This window comes from Periplaneta americana, chromosome 11 (assembly GCF_040183065.1).
Source record: "Periplaneta americana isolate PAMFEO1 chromosome 11, P.americana_PAMFEO1_priV1, whole genome shotgun sequence".
In the NCBI taxonomy this organism is placed as follows: Eukaryota; Metazoa; Arthropoda; class Insecta; order Blattodea; family Blattidae; genus Periplaneta; species Periplaneta americana.
This window is the reverse complement of record NC_091127.1, coordinates 133,678,599-133,697,117: the sequence shown is the minus strand read 5'-3', so window position 1 is coordinate 133,697,117 and position 18,519 is coordinate 133,678,599. Positions and strand designations below refer to the sequence as shown.

The following is an 18,519-nucleotide window of genomic DNA, read 5'->3' as shown; positions in this document are numbered from 1 at the left end:
AGTAGGTTTTATAGCATTTAAATCACATACAAACTCTTTATCTAACACTGCTCGTTTTTTTTTAAATCAAACACTCATCCTGTTAGATTTATCGATTCTGCGAAACAAATTAATGCAAAAACGAGAAACGTGTCTCTCTAACAATTTAATTTGATCATGGGAGACTTCTAGACCGATTTTTGTAATAAGAAACTGCAATACTACGTCTTTCTGTTTCTTACGACCACTTTTTTTTCCTTCTGTAAAGTATCAAACAATTCTTTCCTTTTGCAACGGTACTCCATTCTGAAACCAAAATAAATGACTAAAAATTTGTTACTTTTTACTTTTATAACTATTTGATAGCCAAATTGAACATAGTTTTGCTGTAGAGAAGAAATTAACTGATACTGAGAATATTCGTATTTTAGACAATTAATTTGAAATACGCCAATTCATATATTTATCTAAATTTTATCAAAAGGGGCAAATATGGGCAATTTTACCTTTCAAGATCATCAAGTAAACATGTCAGGCTACACGTTGGTCAAGGAAATAACACGGGGCAACGTGAGGCAATTTTTGCTGGTCTGCATAAAAACCGAACTTAAGGAATCACAAAATAAAATGTTACATAATATGATTATGATTCCTCAGCGAAGCATAATATACTTAATCATTATAATAATAACGTATTCTTAATTCAGAAACATAACTCTAACAATCCATAATAACATTTACCTGAAAATCAACGACAGAAGTACAAAAGATAATAATTGAAATTCTAATTGAAAAACACACAATCACAACACAGCAAAAACGACACTTCATGCACTACTTTCAAAGGTTCAAATACAACTGCGTAGAATTAGACCTGCTACGAGGGTGGCTGTTTTATGACCGCCAGACCTTGGAGATAGTTTGGGGTATATTGCAAACATCATAAAATTAAAAGTGAAAAAATCATTTTTGGCCAGCTTTTGAGCATCTTGGAAACACTGTGCAATGATTTAAGATTGATTTCAGTTTCTGTAGCTTGATAGATCGTTTCATTAGGCCTACTACAGTAGCACATAATATTCAAACAGTTTCTCTATGTTATTATTATTAGTATTATTATATCAATAACTAGTAAATAAGTGATTATGGTTTCACAAGATTAAAAAAATTGAGATAAGTCTATAGTGTAGTTTCTATTTATCCTTCAAGGGAAAATGTAGGCCCATATGTATTCAGACACGTATTTAAGAATTATGGTAACACTTGCTGATAAATAATAATAATAATAATAATAATAATAATAATAATAATAATAATAATAATAACAATAATAATAATATAATAATTACAATAATACCTGTTATGTCTATGTATTCAGCGTAATGCCCTGTAATGTCGCTTCTATATACTTCTACTAATTCACCCATTGAGCAAATTGAGCAAAGAAACATATTACATTTTCTCCGAAAGAACAACAAATAAATTCCTCTTCCCATTCTGTACGAAACCTTCTGTTCCTGCTCGTAGAGTCAGAGGGTTGTAGAGCGACATGGTACCGACACTGTTTACCTTCAGTACGTGAGCCAGACAGAGAGCAATGTACAGGAAACTCCCCTTACCAGTATGAATGTCTTCGATTTCACGATGTAATCACGATACCGCTGCTGTAGACTAATATATGAAAGAAAATAATTCTTTCACTATTCACTATCAGTAGAAAAATAAGTAACGGGAATAGTTGAAAGTAAAGACCTCTTCCTTAAGTAGGCCTACAGTATTTTTCTGGAAGAAGGAAAAAAGAGTACGGTATTTTTTCTTAAGTTTGTTATTCTGGCTTAACCATTAGGAACTACGTACAACGAATTTCATACCATTTTTACGTGAATATGAGTATAAAATGCATGAAAATAATAATAGAGAACATCGGCCTGGATAGCGTAGTCGGTATAGCGCTGCCTTCTGTGCTCGAGGTTGCCCAGGTCGATGGCATTTAAGTGTGTCTAAATTGCGACAGGCTCATGTCAGTAGGTTTACTGGTATGTGCGAGTGAAAGAACTCCTGCGGAACAAAATTCCGGCACACCGGCGACGCTTATATAACCTCTGCAGTTGCGAGCGTCGTTAAATAAACATTAATTTAAATAATACAGAACACAAAAAGGCCATGGATTTGTCACTTATGCAACCAAGTACCAGCCCGTTTCTAACAAATATCTGAGCTCCAGGGGTCCAATAAGACTGACTTGATTTCAAATGAACTGTAATAAGCTAGTGGCTAGTACTATGCAGTATACTGTTACCGAAAGCATTGCAAATAAATAGTAGGCTACAATACGTATTTCGGTGTCCCGCGCCGTGGCGTCACAGTCTAAGGCAGGGATGTCGAACAGCGCTCTCGAGCTGTGCAATGAAGAACTTTCTTTCCTTCCTTACCATGCAACGGTTGAACACAGATAGCAGGCAGACCGGGCTAATGATCGTAAACAAAGCGAAACCAATCCGGCGGCTGGTGCTTAGATAACTTTTATACATCTTACTAATTTATTAGGAGCTCATTTTAGATTTGCACTTATGAACTCTGATGAACAGGTAATGTAAGTCTACATGAGGATGAATGTTGCTGCTGCTGATGATGATAATGGTGGTGGTGGTGATGATGATGATGATGATGATGATGATGATAATAATAATAATAATAATAATAATAACAAGAACAACAATAGCGTTTTATCCACTGGGCCAATCCATGATGGAAATACTGCCAATCATAATAATAATGTTGTTAATACCATGTTTAAATTATCAACTTAGTATGTACTATGTGTTGTAGCAGTGCAACTTCAAGTTGAGAAACGTCAACTGTTTTGATGTATAAAATTATTTGACTTTAGCGTGACTTGAAATTTGTTCATAGTTTTTGTTATAGATTCAAAAATATCTTCTCCTCTACTTCGATCCTTTAGTGAAATGGCAACTACAAGATCTCCGTGAACGTTGAAATGTGAATCGATACTCCTTATGAATATAGCTAGCTGCGCCGTATCTTTGTAGTCGGTTCTTTCATCATGAGATAGTGCGTAACAAGTAAAACGTTTTCTTGTTGCTATCAGTTACCCCTCCAAGCTATCTCCCATTTCTGATATGCGCTCTGCAATAATATTACGAGACAAACATAGATTTAAAACCATTAACGTGTTCCAGACATCTCTCTTTTGCAACAGCTATGAGCCAGTCTTTCACAAATTCTCCGTCAGTGAATAGCTTTGAAGCCGTTGCAATAAATTCACAAATTTTGTAGCTAGCACGAATCAAGGTTGTTCTACAAACACCCGATGATGATGACGATGGTGATATGATGATGATGGAATGTTTTCTGAATTCATTCTTGATTTTAATTCCTCTACAAGCTTTTCACGAGCGGAACCGAATAACTTTTCTGGTTCATAAACTTCAGCATGTGATGGATTAAAATGCCTTTTAACGTTATGATGACTTAGTTACCCAAGTTCCTTTCTACATATTAAGCAATGTGCCTTTCCGTCCTTTAAACAAATATTTATCTACCCAGTCACTATTGAATCGTCGTTCCATGTCCATACCAGCCGTCAGAGTTTGATAAACACACTGCGTACAGAACACTACTACAGCGAGCTCAGATTGACCTTACTGTCGTTTCACCTCTGCTACTATAGGCAACAGTATTAATCGTTTCACAGTTTGAGAGCGCTGTTCGACATCCCTGGTCTAAGGCATCTCGCCTATGACTCGCATTACGGAATGCGATCTGGTTCGAGTCCTCATGGGGGAAGAAATTTTCTCATGAAATTTCGGCCTCTGTATGTACCAGTGCCTACCCAGGATCGTGATGCACTTGGGTAGCTACGATAGGTATCTAAAATCCTGTTTCGCAAACCAGCTATGACGGCTGGGGGGATCATTTTGCTAACAACACGATACCTCCATTCTGGTTGGATGATCGTCCACCTCTGCTTCGGCATGTGGACGTGAGACCAGCAGCCGGCTGGTCGGTCTTGGCTCTGCAAAGGACTGTAGCGCAATGGATTTACTTTACTTTACTTTACTTTACGTATACCGGTGGTTCAGAAAAGAAAAAAATTCAGATATCTCATCAATAAAATAAGAGGTACTGGGATTATAAAAAACTGCCATAGTCACCCAAACATAGTTTCACCTGGTCTGAGGCACGACGCGTTGCCAGTTATAACCAGGCAGCGCATTTTTGTTCCCAAACAAGTTAGGAAAGTTATCGCTTAGTATATCCTGGAGTTTTAGGGTTACGTCAGGACGCTACGAAAGGTATAGCCTAGTTCGGTAAATAATAATAATAATAATAATAATAATAATAATAATAATAATAATAATAAAAATAATAATAAAAATATTAATAATAATGGAGCTTAACAATTGTAAGTGAGATTGCTACTAAATTAAAATTGTCTGTGAAGCTAATGACGGTGAATTGATGTTAATTTGTGTTGTTTTTTTTTTTCGACTGAGTTTAATATTGTATTTCAGATTCTGGATCGACTCTTTAACATAACCTTCTGCGCCAGTATTGGATATCCAGCCTCCGTGACGTTTCGCTAGTTGTCTTTCGATTGCATATCCGAGAATAATCGATATTTGAGCTTTCATATTGCTACAATGGTATTTTCTGATTGCTGGAACACCTGAACTTTAATGAATAGGTGTACTTTAATGAGGTACATTAAAGGGCTGCAACCAGGTGTATAATCACTACATTTCGGCATGGTCGAGCATAAAATACAATATACTAAATTTTTGGAAGCAGCGGAATACAAAAAGAACGATCATAACGACCAAGGAATCACACTGAAGTTAATACGATATTGAAACACGATTATTATTATTATTATTATTATTATTATTATTATTATTATTATTATTATTATTATTATTAATGCAGAACGATTTGGAACTCACCTGTAGGTCTACTAAAGATAAGTCTCTCGATCGTTATAAATGGGAACTCGATCACCAGCGACAATATGGCGGAGAGTATGATAATGAAGACCATCTCGCCAAAGAACCGTGTTACCTAGGGGGAGAAATCGAATGTTATACTGAAAGTTGTATTCGATAAATAAATATCAATTCAAACTCGGCGAAAAGATATGCCCACTGTTTTTCTGAACAATTTAATTTAATCCTATCTACTGATTATATTTTGAAGATAAAATTTGTATTACTACGGTGGTAAAAGTTGTTTTGTACTCTTCACTTCGCAGGAGCTTCTTAAAGAACATATAGTACGATTGTACAGTATTCTCATTTTATGAGGAAATTAGATTACAGCTGAACGCCGGCGTACACTTTTCTTCGTGTCGTGCTTGCATCGGCGGGGAGCGTGTTCCCTTACAAAGTTTCTGGAAAATCAAGACATGTAGTAATGACGGGGGGAAAATTGTTAGGTTTCACCCCTAGAGTAGTAAGTAAGGTGATCCGGACTATAAAGGAGAATTATCACCACAGCTACTGTCATCCTTTCCTACTTTTCTATTAGGAACAACAATAAATTTTGCAATAACATACTGAATTAGATGCTATTATCCTTAAGAGATTTGTGACTGTGATTCTTTTTTTTTTTTTACTGTAAGTTACTCTTAATATTTGTAATGAAAATTAATGGAAATAGGCCACAGCATCATCTTACTCCGATATCAATTTGTTACCAAACTGAAAGTCTATTGTTGGTTCTAACTTCAGTATTTATACTAATTGCCTACACTTTTTTCCCAAATTATGACATATATTAATATTGTGGTTTTAGACCTATTTCAATCATATATCTCTATGAATTTAAGTTCGAAATGTAATTTGTAAGAATTGAAATTAATTTGGGCCTCAGCCATTTGCTTAAGGATGCACGTGTTGTTTTCCGAAATGATGGAAACATTCTAAGTGTAATCATTTTATCCAGGTTCTTTATTATGCTATAGACTAGGCGTGCACAAGATTTGCGCTCTCCGAGCCGGCTCACGGCTCATGAGCGGAATGCAGATATTAGCTGCGCTCTGTATAAGGGTGGCTGGAATAAGGGGTGATCTCGTACAAAATATACACAAAAGGAAGTACTATTACGAGTGCTTATGAAATTAATTCCCGTTCAGTCTTTGCAAAACTATCTTGGAGTATTATCAATTAATAAATAAATATTTATTTTACAAAAATAATAGAAATTCTATAGCTACTTAAATGTACAATATAATTTTGTTATATTTTTATTTATCAATACATCAAAACGAGGTTTTATGCTGTTGGCAGCTGAAAGGAACAGTAGCCTACTGATCGTAACGTAACTCAGTTACAGATGTTCAATGTCTGCCTTTATTAAAATGGATTATAAAAAACAGTCGCTCACAAATATAAATGTTGAGCCGAATATAGCAAACATTTTCACAGCCAGCCTGTGTAGTCGTGGATATTATTGCTAATGTTTAATCTTGTAAAACTCAACCAGGCTAGTAGTATCATTCAAACGATCTTTAGCCATTAGGTCACATTGAAAATCAATAAGTTCCAGCTGTAAATCGTTAAATGGGTAGACGAATATTATTGATTAATAAAGGTTTAATGGAATTTATACCTAAAAAATAAAATAGATAACAAAATTAAAGCTAATCTGACTTCATAAGAAATTGTTTGAGCAACAGCGCGTAACCCACCCAATAATGCATAATTAGAATTAGATGATCAACCAAAAATGTAGTTGAAAATTACTTGTAACGCTTACCACATCCATATCTTCAAGGTACACCGGCGTCCTCATCGTCATGTGGCGGGTCAGACTGAAAATGTAGTGCACGAGATAGATGGAGTATGACAGACGACTGAACGGATGGAACCCTTTCCAAGACAGCAAGGAATTAACCGGGCCTAAAATTCACAGTATCATTATAACAAGGCAAGTGTCAGGCTGTATTTCAGACAGATAATTTGAACCAAAAAGCACATACTTGTGAAATAGCTTTATTCATTATTAGACATCGTGGAATTGCCACGAGAATCGCAAGGTTTACTGCGCACGCGGTATAGACCGTATGAGAAGGGGGCGTGCAACGGATGGAGTATGCCTCTAATGTAAACACTGAGCAGTATACTGCGGTTACAATAAAACCTGTATCCTGCATTGAAGAAATATAAAATAAATTACCATTGAAGTAGGAAATGTCTAAACACGTAAGTACACAATTATTTTATAGTGAGATATATCAACTCTTAAAATTTAATGTAAGATACTCACATCATCCTTGAATATGTGCATTTCAGTGAACAGTTACGTACATTTTGAGCGACTGCACAGTAACCTCCTCCGAAAGTCACTTAAACAGTTGTTATTTTGGGAAAATATACGTTCAACATCACACGATGTAATACGTACATATTTGAAGAACGGAAAGTCGCTACTTTTTAGTACACCAACTTTAGACGTCTAGTCGTGACCTGATGGTACATCATTTATAATATGACGTTGTGAATAGGCAGAATTTTTAGCAATAATGTTTCTCAACTTACATTTCACTTTTTCTGAAATTAATGAAATGTTATTTTGGATAACGGTTTGTGATACTTTATCCGCTATAGTAAGGACTTCTGGGAGTTGTAGTTTAGACGATTCTAACAGAATGATGCTTTTGGACAAGATTTTGAAATTAGAATCAATGAACAGGATATCTTCCAATAGCTTTCCAGAAGGCAATGATTTTACAGTTACAACAGGGGAACTGTCTGTGCTATCCAATTCATCAATTACCTCCATTATTTTTCCGTAATGTTCTGCATAATAATTAACAGCATCCAACGACGTTCCCCAACGGGACAAGACTGGCTACGGGGGTAAGTTATTCTAGGGGCAATTATTTGGAACAGAAACACTCTCATTGTAGTATGTTTGATTTAATTCTTGTGTGCACTGAACAAATGTTAAGCATTGACTGTGCCAACCACAGTAATGCAAAAACAAGTGCTTACATAAGTATATATTAGCTGTAGCTGCTCTATCTATTTGGACCGGTCACAACTCTTAACATGAATTGCTTATACTACCAGACCGGGCGGTCGCTCACCTCCTCTATACTACCGTACATCGGCAACCTGATTGCATGCTGCGTGTGGCAATTCAACCAAGTCTATTCATTATCATTAAGGTTCGGATAAAGTAGCTGTATCACGATAGACTGTATAGCTGTATAGGATAGAGCCTTGACTTGCTTCAGTAAACACTACTCTCTTCCAGTAGTTAAGGGGTTAGGTACAGCTTACAGCAGTAAATTTTTTGCAAATATTCAACATTTTTTCTTCCGTAATTGTATCTTGTACAATAATGAACGTTGGTACATGTAAAACACTGTCCTTCTGCTATATGAAAAAAAAATAGTTTTACGATTAAAAAATGATTTATTTAATTATTTCAAAATTTATAATGGTGGTAGTTCACTGTGCAGTGATGAAGCGTTTCACTCATAACTCACAAGCTGTTAAGTTCTTTATGTTATCTGTCTTTTATTTTATTACTGAAACGCATATTTACAATATCATACTCTTTCAACTATATTCCTTTAGAAATAATATTTTTTTTTTTTAATTATCTGTTAGAAGAAAATACTAATATTTGACCTTTTTTGGTAAAGAAGTTATTTTTTATCAGACAATCTATGACAGGTAGAGAAGTGATCTTGCATCATATACTAGATATGACATACATAAATACACACAGAAAATTTCATCACAGAATGTTGAATACTTCTTTAGTTATGTGGGAAAAGCTTAATCATTGCAAAATGAATTTAATTTTGAAAAAAAAATATGTGTATATATATATATATATATATATATATATATATATATATATATATATATATATATAGCAGAAGGACAGTGTTTTACACGTACTAATTTTCATTATTGTACAAGATGCAGTAATGGAGGGAAAAAATGTTGAATATTTGCAAAATTTTACTGCTGTAAGCTGTACCTAACCCCTTAAAAATCTACCTGTTGGGAAGAGAGCTCCCCAACCTCTTGCTACAACATCAGTGAACTGGCTGGTAGACACGGACTAGTTAATGTTTGTAAACAAAACGCACGGACCAAAGATGCCTATCCTGATACAGCTACTTTATCAGAAGCATCATTATCACCTTCATAATCATAAACAATAAACACAGCCAAAAGTGCGAAATTTTACATTTTCCTGAAAAACTCTCTATGGAATTTCGTGTCTTACTTGTCCCATTTGGAATTAAACACACGAGACAGATATGATTGCAGTATTTTTTATATGGCCTAAGCGTCTTTACCTCCGTATCCCGACACGCAGGCGAAGATGAGCCACGCCACTCCCAGTGCCCACACTGGACGGTGCAGGCCGCTATATAGCGAAGTCTCTAAGTTGTTGAACACATAATCTGGCTGCTGGAAGGGTAGTAAGCCGAAGAGAGGACCCAGAAGGGCCACCGCAGTGAATAACCAGCCTGCAGATATTTGAAGCTGAAACAGTAAGACATCAGTAGAGCTCAGTGTTTGATCTCATTGAACTACAAGTTTAGTGAACACATACCTACGCTCTCCACTGTTTTGTACAACGAACGATACAAGAACCCAACTCTGATTCTGGGCATGTACAAACCTGTACAGTCAGCTCAAGAAAGAAATCAGTATATTCATCTGCAAAATACTGTTTTAGGAAATGATTATTGTCCATTATAAGGAAAAACGTGCATGATTATTCATAATTAAAAAAACAAACAGGTCTGTATAGTGAATTATAATTGTAATAAAGAAAACATTTCAAGATAGAAAACGATAGAAAAAACTATAATCTCTGTTCAAACATAAGAAACAAATCTTACGACTGTGAAAATCAACAACCCTTTTTAAATTTATTAGGGCTACAATGAATGACTATGTACATGTTATAGGCATAATTTTTCTAACAAAAGTGTTCAAGTTGTCTTTGCTAGTCTAGTATAATTTCTAACGTGTGTTTCTGAGCCATCTTTTTATAGCCAGTATAATGAAATTAATTTTACATGGAAAGAGGAATTCAAATTTTAGAATTCAGTACGAAATACCTTGAAGATTTTTCTTGAGTTTATGAAGCTTCTGCTATGGACATTGTTCCGAAAAAGATGATCGTTAATTATTAGACTACAAGCTTTTGTAATTGGGCGTCGAGAAATTTAACTCTACGTTATTGGTGAGGTGTGATTTTAATACCTATGATTTGTCGCTGTAATGGGTTTCTCACTGGTTCCGACTATGAGTATAGTTCCGAAAAATCGCCATTTCACTCAGACCTGTTCTCCAACCAGGAGATTAACCGTGAAAGGAATGTGCTTACTATTGCATCATCTATTGGAGAGAAGTAAATAATGTTACCATTATAACGTCAGTTTAGAAAGCATACACTCTCCTTCATATGTTATTTCCTGTATGGAGCGATTAAAAGGCCAGGGGCCATATTCATAGATATCCTTAGCGCGGGCTTCCGGTGGATGATCAGCGAATTAACGTATTTCATATTCATCAACCAGTGTTAGCGATATGTTGTGATATGAAGCCTGTAGAAGTAATAAGTCGATAGCCGGGGCTAGTTTAGCACTCTCGTAGCGCGGGCTAGCGAAATATCTATGCATAGCAATCCAGGAGATTAACCGTGATCTAATTTTGTAACTAGGGTAGTATAAGTATGTATCAGTGTTATCGTTTGTGTTTTGAGAGTTGGCCAATGGAGATGCGTGTACCCACGTGTGTGAGCTTATGACATCTTATGACATCAACAGTCATTCACAGCATTGCCCCGCTGCGTCCGTCTCATTCCTCTGAGACTTTCTCCTGGCTGGAGTACAGGTGGTTCATAGCGATGGCGATTGATGTACGTACATATGACAGTTCCAGTGTTCAGATAACTGCAAGTCAGAAAATTAACTTGATGGACAACATATCAGGGATCCAATGACTTACACCTCGATTCAACGTTATTGTCCCTGTCCTTGGTTGTTTGTCTAGTGAGCGAGCTGTGTGTTGCGTCATAAACAAATTTAATCATAAATGTGCATAGAAGGATAAGAGGGAAGAGGAAGAATGAAAATAAAGTCTATGCTTGTAGTTGAGGGACCTCATTTCAAGAAAATATAAGTCCTCATGACATTGTTTAGTCAACAGGCGGAGTGTACTGCGACATGATACGAAGAAAGTGTTTGGTGCTATGACTGCGCGGCCTGACCTGTGTGACCGAGCCAGCCATTAGTGATGAGTAACTCGCACTTAGTCTATCTACTTACTTTTGCAGGGGGCCAAAAATTCCTGAATCAAGCTGTGCCGTCATACGGGTGGGGCCACACTCTAGACTACAGGTCATCATCGGCAACTCTTTGATAGTGAAGCTGCAATGCGCACTCGCTATACTCTTCCACGAAAAACTCACCTTCGTAAACATTCTTGGACGAATATCTGCGCCCACACCTTGCGATAACACAGGTCAGAGTAGTCAGAGTGTGTTTTTAGTATAATCGCCGCGTTAAACACTTTCGTTGATGTAAAACATTGCACCGGTAGGCTATATCAATTCAATCCGCAAAAGAACAATAAATATAATATATCTGATGAAATATTTTGATTAAATATAGTGCTAATTTATAGTCCATAATTCTAAAGGCGATTAATTTAGTTGAATATAATCCTCATTACTGATTTCTATAAAATATCAATATTCGAATGTTATGAAATATGTAGAAGAAAAGACTGAACACATCACTGGTTACCTGTTAGAATTAATGGTTTCGGTCTCAAAACGATTAGTATTCGGTAAATTACGGGCTGTATTATATCTTTTGATTGTAGTCTTCGAATTCATTCCGGTTTTCTCTCGATATACATACCCCTTACAAAGAACAGTTATATATCCTACCTTAATTTTGTAAAATGGCCACGGATTGAAGTCTTGAAGAACCCAGACAATCTGGGAAGTGCAGCAACAAGAAACGTGCACATTATGACTGATGAATTACCTTGGAATGTGGCATGTATTGCCATTATTTTTAATGAATGACTCTGTGAATGCCAGGGCGTTACAGCATTCGCAATCCTCAAGAATTATCCGAATACAAAAACGAAAATGAGACAAAATCGCAATTATATATATAACACAGATTTTTCCGAAGCTGTGACGGCAAAATGCTGCAATACACCACCTCTACTCTATGTTGCGCCGTGTTGGATCATAGGTGATGCTGGATGTCAATACGTATGTCAGTTTTCAAACTCTGGAGGCGATCATAAAATTGATATATATATTTTTTTTATTATTTTAGTTGGTTATTTTACGACGCTTTACATAAAATTTATGTGGTCAGTATTGCCATATCCGCTTCATCTGGAGCCATGATAAATGGAAAGACTAACTTCATCGAGAAAACATTTAGGATAAAATTGTTTTCGTACTGCCTATATTAAACGGCTCAAAACAGAACACATTTCCGCGTTTCATTATGCTTTTTTTTTCAAGGTGCCAATTAACAATGTGTTGAGAGAAATGGGGATTATACATTACATTATACTTGATTTTATGCGATTTATCTAGCCTTCGTGTAAAGAACAGAACTATGGAACAAGAGGTCATTTAAAAATAATGGAGTGAAATACTTTTGAAGCGAGTCCGTCTGTGAAGCTCAGTGGATTTCAGATTCTCAGAAAGACATACACTTGTTCTTTTTGTTCCAGACAAAATTTTATTTCAATCTTATAAAAACACGCATCCAAACCTGACCTTGGTTAGCCGCAGATTCCGGTTCCTGGTGTGGTGAAGCAAGTATCCGAGTCCCAATCCTATGAACCAAGGCGTGCATCGTGTGTGGGTTTTCACGTAGATATATCTGAACCAAGGTGGCAAGTCTTGTGTTCTGAAAAAGAGAGATGTAAATGTAAATGTTCATAACTTCAGCAATGGCATCTTAAACCGCCATTATTGATTTGAACATGTTAGCAATGAGATATAGGAAAATGAGATTGGTAGCTCGTTTAACAAAAGCTAACCATCCAGTGTAGCTCGGCTATCATATAGGCCTACACTGCGATCAGTTTTGCTTTCCGCCGGAGTGCTTTGCCTATGGGCGAGCGCGCCGTTCGTTAGACGGTTAACCAGTTAAGACTGGTTCACAATAAACCTGGAACAGAAACGACAGCGAGAGCGAGTACGGAAATATTGTTAAAATAAATGCATTTATATGCGAGCATTCACAATAGTTAATTGTGAATACTCCCATTTAAATGAATTTATTCTAACATTATTTCCGATCTCATTCTCCTTGTCGTTTCCGTTCCCGGTTTATTGTGAACCAGCCTTTACTTGGGTCTCGATGATTAGCGGGAGAGTAAAACAATGAAACAAACCAACCATGCAACAATACACAAACAAATTTAAGAGGCTCATTACTTGCCAAATTATCAAATGAAGTGTTGAAACTGCCCGTCTTCATTCCCCACAAATTTTTCGCATAATTTTAGGAAATTATTCATCACATTTTCCAAAATTAATTAAAAAAATGTGCTCCTACGTACGGGGTCACCTGGCTGAAGAGCATGTGCCACAGTTATTTTATACTTCCTGAAGTGCAATAATTTAGTAGCCTTTTGCACAGACCCATATAAAAGTCCCACTTGTTGTGGAAGATGACAAAAAGATATTGTAGGAGAATTTTATAAACAATTACGAATGTCATATAATCTTTCTTTGGTGAGAACACCATACTGCCATTTTTATTTCTTAGGCTGGACACTTCCAGTTTCCTGAAAGTTATGAAAAAAATTATGGACCGTTTTACGATCTGGAGCGTCTACACCCGGGGCCCTTTCTTGAAACCGTCTTCGAACTTCACGAGAAGACTGAGTTAACATAACGATGACTGAGAACCAGACTGTCCTTTTCTTCTTTTTCAGTAGATTATTTTACTGCGCTTTATCAACATCTTAGATTATTTTGCGTCTGAATGAGGTGAAGGTGGTAATGCCGGTAAAATGAGTCCGGGGTCCAGCACAGAAAGTTACTCAGCATTTGCTCATATTGGGTTGAGGAAAAACTCCAGAAAAAACCTGAACCAGGTAACTTTCCCTGACCGGGGATACAACCGGGGCTACCTGGTTTAGCGGCCAGACCCGCTAACCGTTACTCCACAGTTGTGGACAGACTGTTCTAAGTCCAACTTTTTATAAGAAAGAAATCTGTGTTTTATTTTGTTCAATTTCTTGTCGGCATGTATGAATCGAACAAAATTGTAAATATCCCTCTTCATAAGGTTACTATGAAGCTATTCCGAATTGTTTCATGAAACTTTAAATGTCAGGAGTTTAAAAATAGCTCTCCTGAAAATAAAAATAGTAAAATGGACTTGGAACATTCTGGTTCTGGGCCATCGATATATGAATCGTAAATAAAGACACTCTGTGCCGCTGTAAACTCACGAAGCATATACACTTCATGTATACTGTCGAATTAGGAAACGAACAACACGACACACACCCGGGAACAGATGCGCTACGACTGCAAGGTCAAAAAAGAAGCAATTAGGCTTGCTACTCCCTCCAGTGCGCGGCTAACGAGTGAGGGTTCACTCATAGGAAAAACACCGCGCCATGGGGGAAAGCAAAACTGATCGCACTGTAGTTCACGGGAACTCTCTCATGTCTTTTGTAGGAGTTCCTGCAACCATTTAACTCATTTTCCTTTGCAAAACTGCCGAAATATTTATCCCTATTTCTGCCTCCTCCCTCTGCTGCTTTCCACTCTTATCTGTTTCTTTCCACTCTTCTCTACCTATTTCCACCCTTCTCTGCATCTTTCCCCTCTTCTCTGTCTGTTACTCCTCATGTCGGTCTTTTTTACTCTTAAAAGTCTGTTTCCCTATCTTCAGACTCTTTTTTCTCTTCTCTGTCTCAACTATTCATTCTCTCTTTCCATCTTCTCGCTTTTATCCTTCTTCTGTCTCTTTCCTCTCTCCTCTGTCTTTTTACGATCTTCTTCCTCTCTCTCTCTCTCAACTTTTTTCCGTTTCTGTTACTCTTCCCAGTGTCTTTCACCTATTTTGCCCATCTTTCACCTCTTCTGTCTCTTTCCCTTCTTCTCTTCCTGTTTCCCTTATCTCTCTTTTTCCTACCTTCTTCCTCTTTTTTCACTCTTCTATCTTTTTCTCCTTCACTCTTCTTTCCTCCCCTCGTTGCGCTCCTTTTTCCTTCTCCTTTTTCCCCTCCTAGCTATTCTTTTTCCCCTCCTCTCTTTCCTTTCTTCGCTCTTTTCTATTTTCCTCTTCTTGTCTTTTTCCCTGTCTTTCATTTACCCCCTCTTCTCTCTTTTCCCTCATCTCATAGTATTTCCTTCGTGTGTTTCTTCCTTTCTTCTTCTTCTTACTGTCTTTTTTTCACTTTAGTTTTACGTTCGTTTTTTCATTTTCATTTTCTCTTGCATTTCTCTTTCCTCTTTCGTACCTATTTCCCCCTTTTCGATTTCCCTTCTTTCTGTTTGTATAACTTCCCTCTGTTGTTTTTTTTCCATTTCTCCTTCACTTATTTGATCATAATTATATATATTTTTTATTTCGTTTTCTTTTCTATTTAATTTCTACCATTTCTATTCTATGCCCATATTTTCTTTTGTTTACTATTTCCTTATTATCTACTTTCTTCCGACCTTCTTTTAGTTCTTATTTTCCTCTTTTTTTGTATTTCTTGCTTTTTTAAATAGCTATTGCTTTCTGTTCTTACCTTTTCTATTCGTTTTATTTTCTTTACTGCTTTTGTTTTTCTTGTTTATCTTTTGTATTCCTCATCCTATGCTTCTCCGCTTCCTTTCGTTTCTTTCTTATTTTCTATTTATGTTCCTATTTCCCTTTATTTTAATTTTCGCTTATGTTTTTTTCACTTTTCCTCTTTGTTTCTGTTATGTTAAGCTCCATGTCTCTGAATCACTTATTGATTTATAAAATAATTCACAATTATTATCTTCGAATATGTTGAGTGAACGCATTCTGTTCGGAAAGCATAATGTATTCTAAAATTAATTTATATCATGATACTGATGTCAGAATTATAGCGAAGTATAGTGTTGTCTCCGTCTATCATTAAAACCGTGCACATACGAACTTCGCTCTGAATAAAATAATATTGTTCTTTTGTGGTCTGTGCCTAAACTTGTCACGAAATGAAAACTATTTTTATTAGTATAAGTATATTACAAAATAAGAATAGGTTCAATTGAAGAATCAGTCAAATCTTATTGAACTTACAATTCGGGTGATAATGCGTTGCGTATCTCCAGCACGTAGTTAACGACAAAAGTGCAGAGAAGTCCGGCGATCGTGGCGACCGCCAGTAGCGACAGGCTATATTTGCGAGGCCATCTGAGCAAGGGGTACAGGAATATCGGCGACAGCCAGAACAGCTGCATGTCCACCGACAGATACCAGCTGTGGTTAAAACACTGTACACACGTCAGACATTAGATTGCATTACATTATATTATTTCATCACTACCACCAACTTCGTAATTATCGTCATAATTGCCATCTTAACTGCAAGTCAGATGTTTGTTATCGTGAGTAGCATGTATTAGTTCCGAAGTGGCCCATTTTGAAACTAACTGTTACTGGTCAACGTATACTACTCTGGGTCTTCCCACAGAGTGAATAAATAATCTGTGATGTGTTAATTGACTTGTTCTTTCGGAATTATTTTATTACCGAAGGTAGGTGTGTTGTGTATGTGTGTGCGTGGAGTTATTATCAACTGCCATAATTTCTTATTCCGTGTATAATGTTGACTTCAGTGATGTCATGGAACTCTATCGTTGTGCTTATTATTAAGCAGCAATGCGAATTTTGTAACTGCTGTAGTTTTCATAAAAATGCGAGTTTGGACAATTTTTTTTCAAAACTCGTTTTATTCTATTCTTTTTTCTCAAAAAACGAAACAGACTAATTACATAAAAGTGTTTCAAAGGTATGAACTAAACATTAACAACTATTCTTTAATTAAAGATTAGTGAACATTTTGTAACAAAATTTTGATTCAAATTCAAATTAAGAAGTAGATTACAAAATATCGTTTTCTCAAATTTCTTTCTAAAAAAAGAAATTTAACATAACAACTCTTCTTAACATCCCGAGGTTCTTAGACCAAGTACACGAGATTGTACTGTTGGTAGACCCATACTGTACTACAGTGTGTTTCAGACTAAGAGCCCCTTCAGACGAGATCATTTTAAGAAACGCTGCAGAAGCGTTGTCTCTTATAATGATGGATATAAATGAGGGCCTTCACACGCAGCCACGGCCACTGACGCTGCCTACGGTCTGAGGCTTCGCCGCTGGTGGCGGCCACTATAAGTGGCGCTCCCATAGCAATACCAGGAATAGAATAATTGTAGGTTTCACACGGGGTTGCAGCCACACCATTATTTTAGAGGTGCGTCAGTGGCACATACGTGGCGCGACGGTAGTGCTGATAAAGGACAATTCTTGGGCTACCAGTGTCTTACACCGCCACCCGACAGCATGAAGCCTATTAAGCCACGGTTTTCTTTTTCGAATTTCAATGGTTATTCCAGCTATCTCTTGGAATCACGTCTTAGACATGCGAAAATACGAAGAAAATCATATCATTGTCTTCATGTAAATCATCATAAAAAGTGTGAATAAGTCCTCGATTTATTATTTCCAAAACCAATGGGTGGACCCAGAAGCTTCTATTTCTACGTCTACGTGTATTCTTCGTATGAGAAGCGACGCAAAACACATCCCCATCTGCTGTTTATTTTTTTTTATTTTAGTAGGTTATTTTACGTCGCTTTATCAACATCTTAGGTTATTTAGCGTCTGAATGAGATGAAGTGATAATGCCGGTGAAATGAGTCCGGGGTCAAGCACCGATAGTTACCCAGTATTTGCTCATACTGGGTTGAGGGAAAACCCCGGAAAAACCTCAACCAGGTAACTTGCCCCTACCGGGAATCGAACCCGTGACACCTGATTTCGCGGCCAGACGCACTAACAGTTACTCCACAGATGTGGACATCTTCATCTATGTTCAGTCTATGCTCACGGGAAGATTAAGAAATTGTTATATAAAAATGTATTGTATTAGGGAGGACTTCATACTCGCGTTCGCAGCGCCACTGTAAAGCAAACATTATCATGGGGACAGGTAAAAACGTTAATTCATTTCTTCCACCATATTAATAATGTCAAAACAAGTACTTGTACAAATTTTGGTCACTAGAGCACAATTATGAGGACCATAATAAAAGTAGTTTCCCTGGAGCCGTTTACAGAAACAAAACACAATTTTTTTGGAAAAAATACTGGAAAACATTAAACAACAGTTGGGCTATTTTTAATCATAAACCTCACTGGAATTGGGACTTTTATCACATCATGGAATCGATAGAGAGGTGCAGACGGCTGTCACACACTGTTTCCGATCCCTGGCGGCAGACTTCTACGACACAGGG

The 18,519-nt window shown here is 36.7% G+C and overlaps 1 protein-coding gene across 4 annotated transcripts in view; it reads right to left on the bottom strand.

The window, feature by feature from the left end:
- The window catches only part of LOC138709354 (nose resistant to fluoxetine protein 6-like), a 151,647-nt gene that overhangs the window by 75,294 nt on the left and 57,834 nt on the right, over positions 1 to 18,519 (bottom strand). For 2 of the 4 annotated variants that reach the window (XM_069840067.1, XM_069840066.1), the window contains exons 8-12: positions 16,298 to 16,491; positions 12,790 to 12,922; positions 9,320 to 9,509; positions 6,754 to 6,896; positions 4,944 to 5,058 (exon numbers count right to left, since the gene is read on the bottom strand). In XM_069840067.1, the coding sequence (XP_069696168.1) occupies positions 4,944 to 5,058; positions 6,754 to 6,896; positions 9,320 to 9,509; positions 12,790 to 12,922; positions 16,298 to 16,491 (775 nt within the window). Of the gene's footprint in view, positions 1 to 4,943; positions 5,059 to 6,753; positions 6,897 to 9,319; positions 9,510 to 12,789; positions 12,923 to 16,297; positions 16,492 to 18,519 lie in introns of those variants that run through there. The other 2 variants (XR_011334917.1, XM_069840069.1) reach the window with 2 other exon arrangements.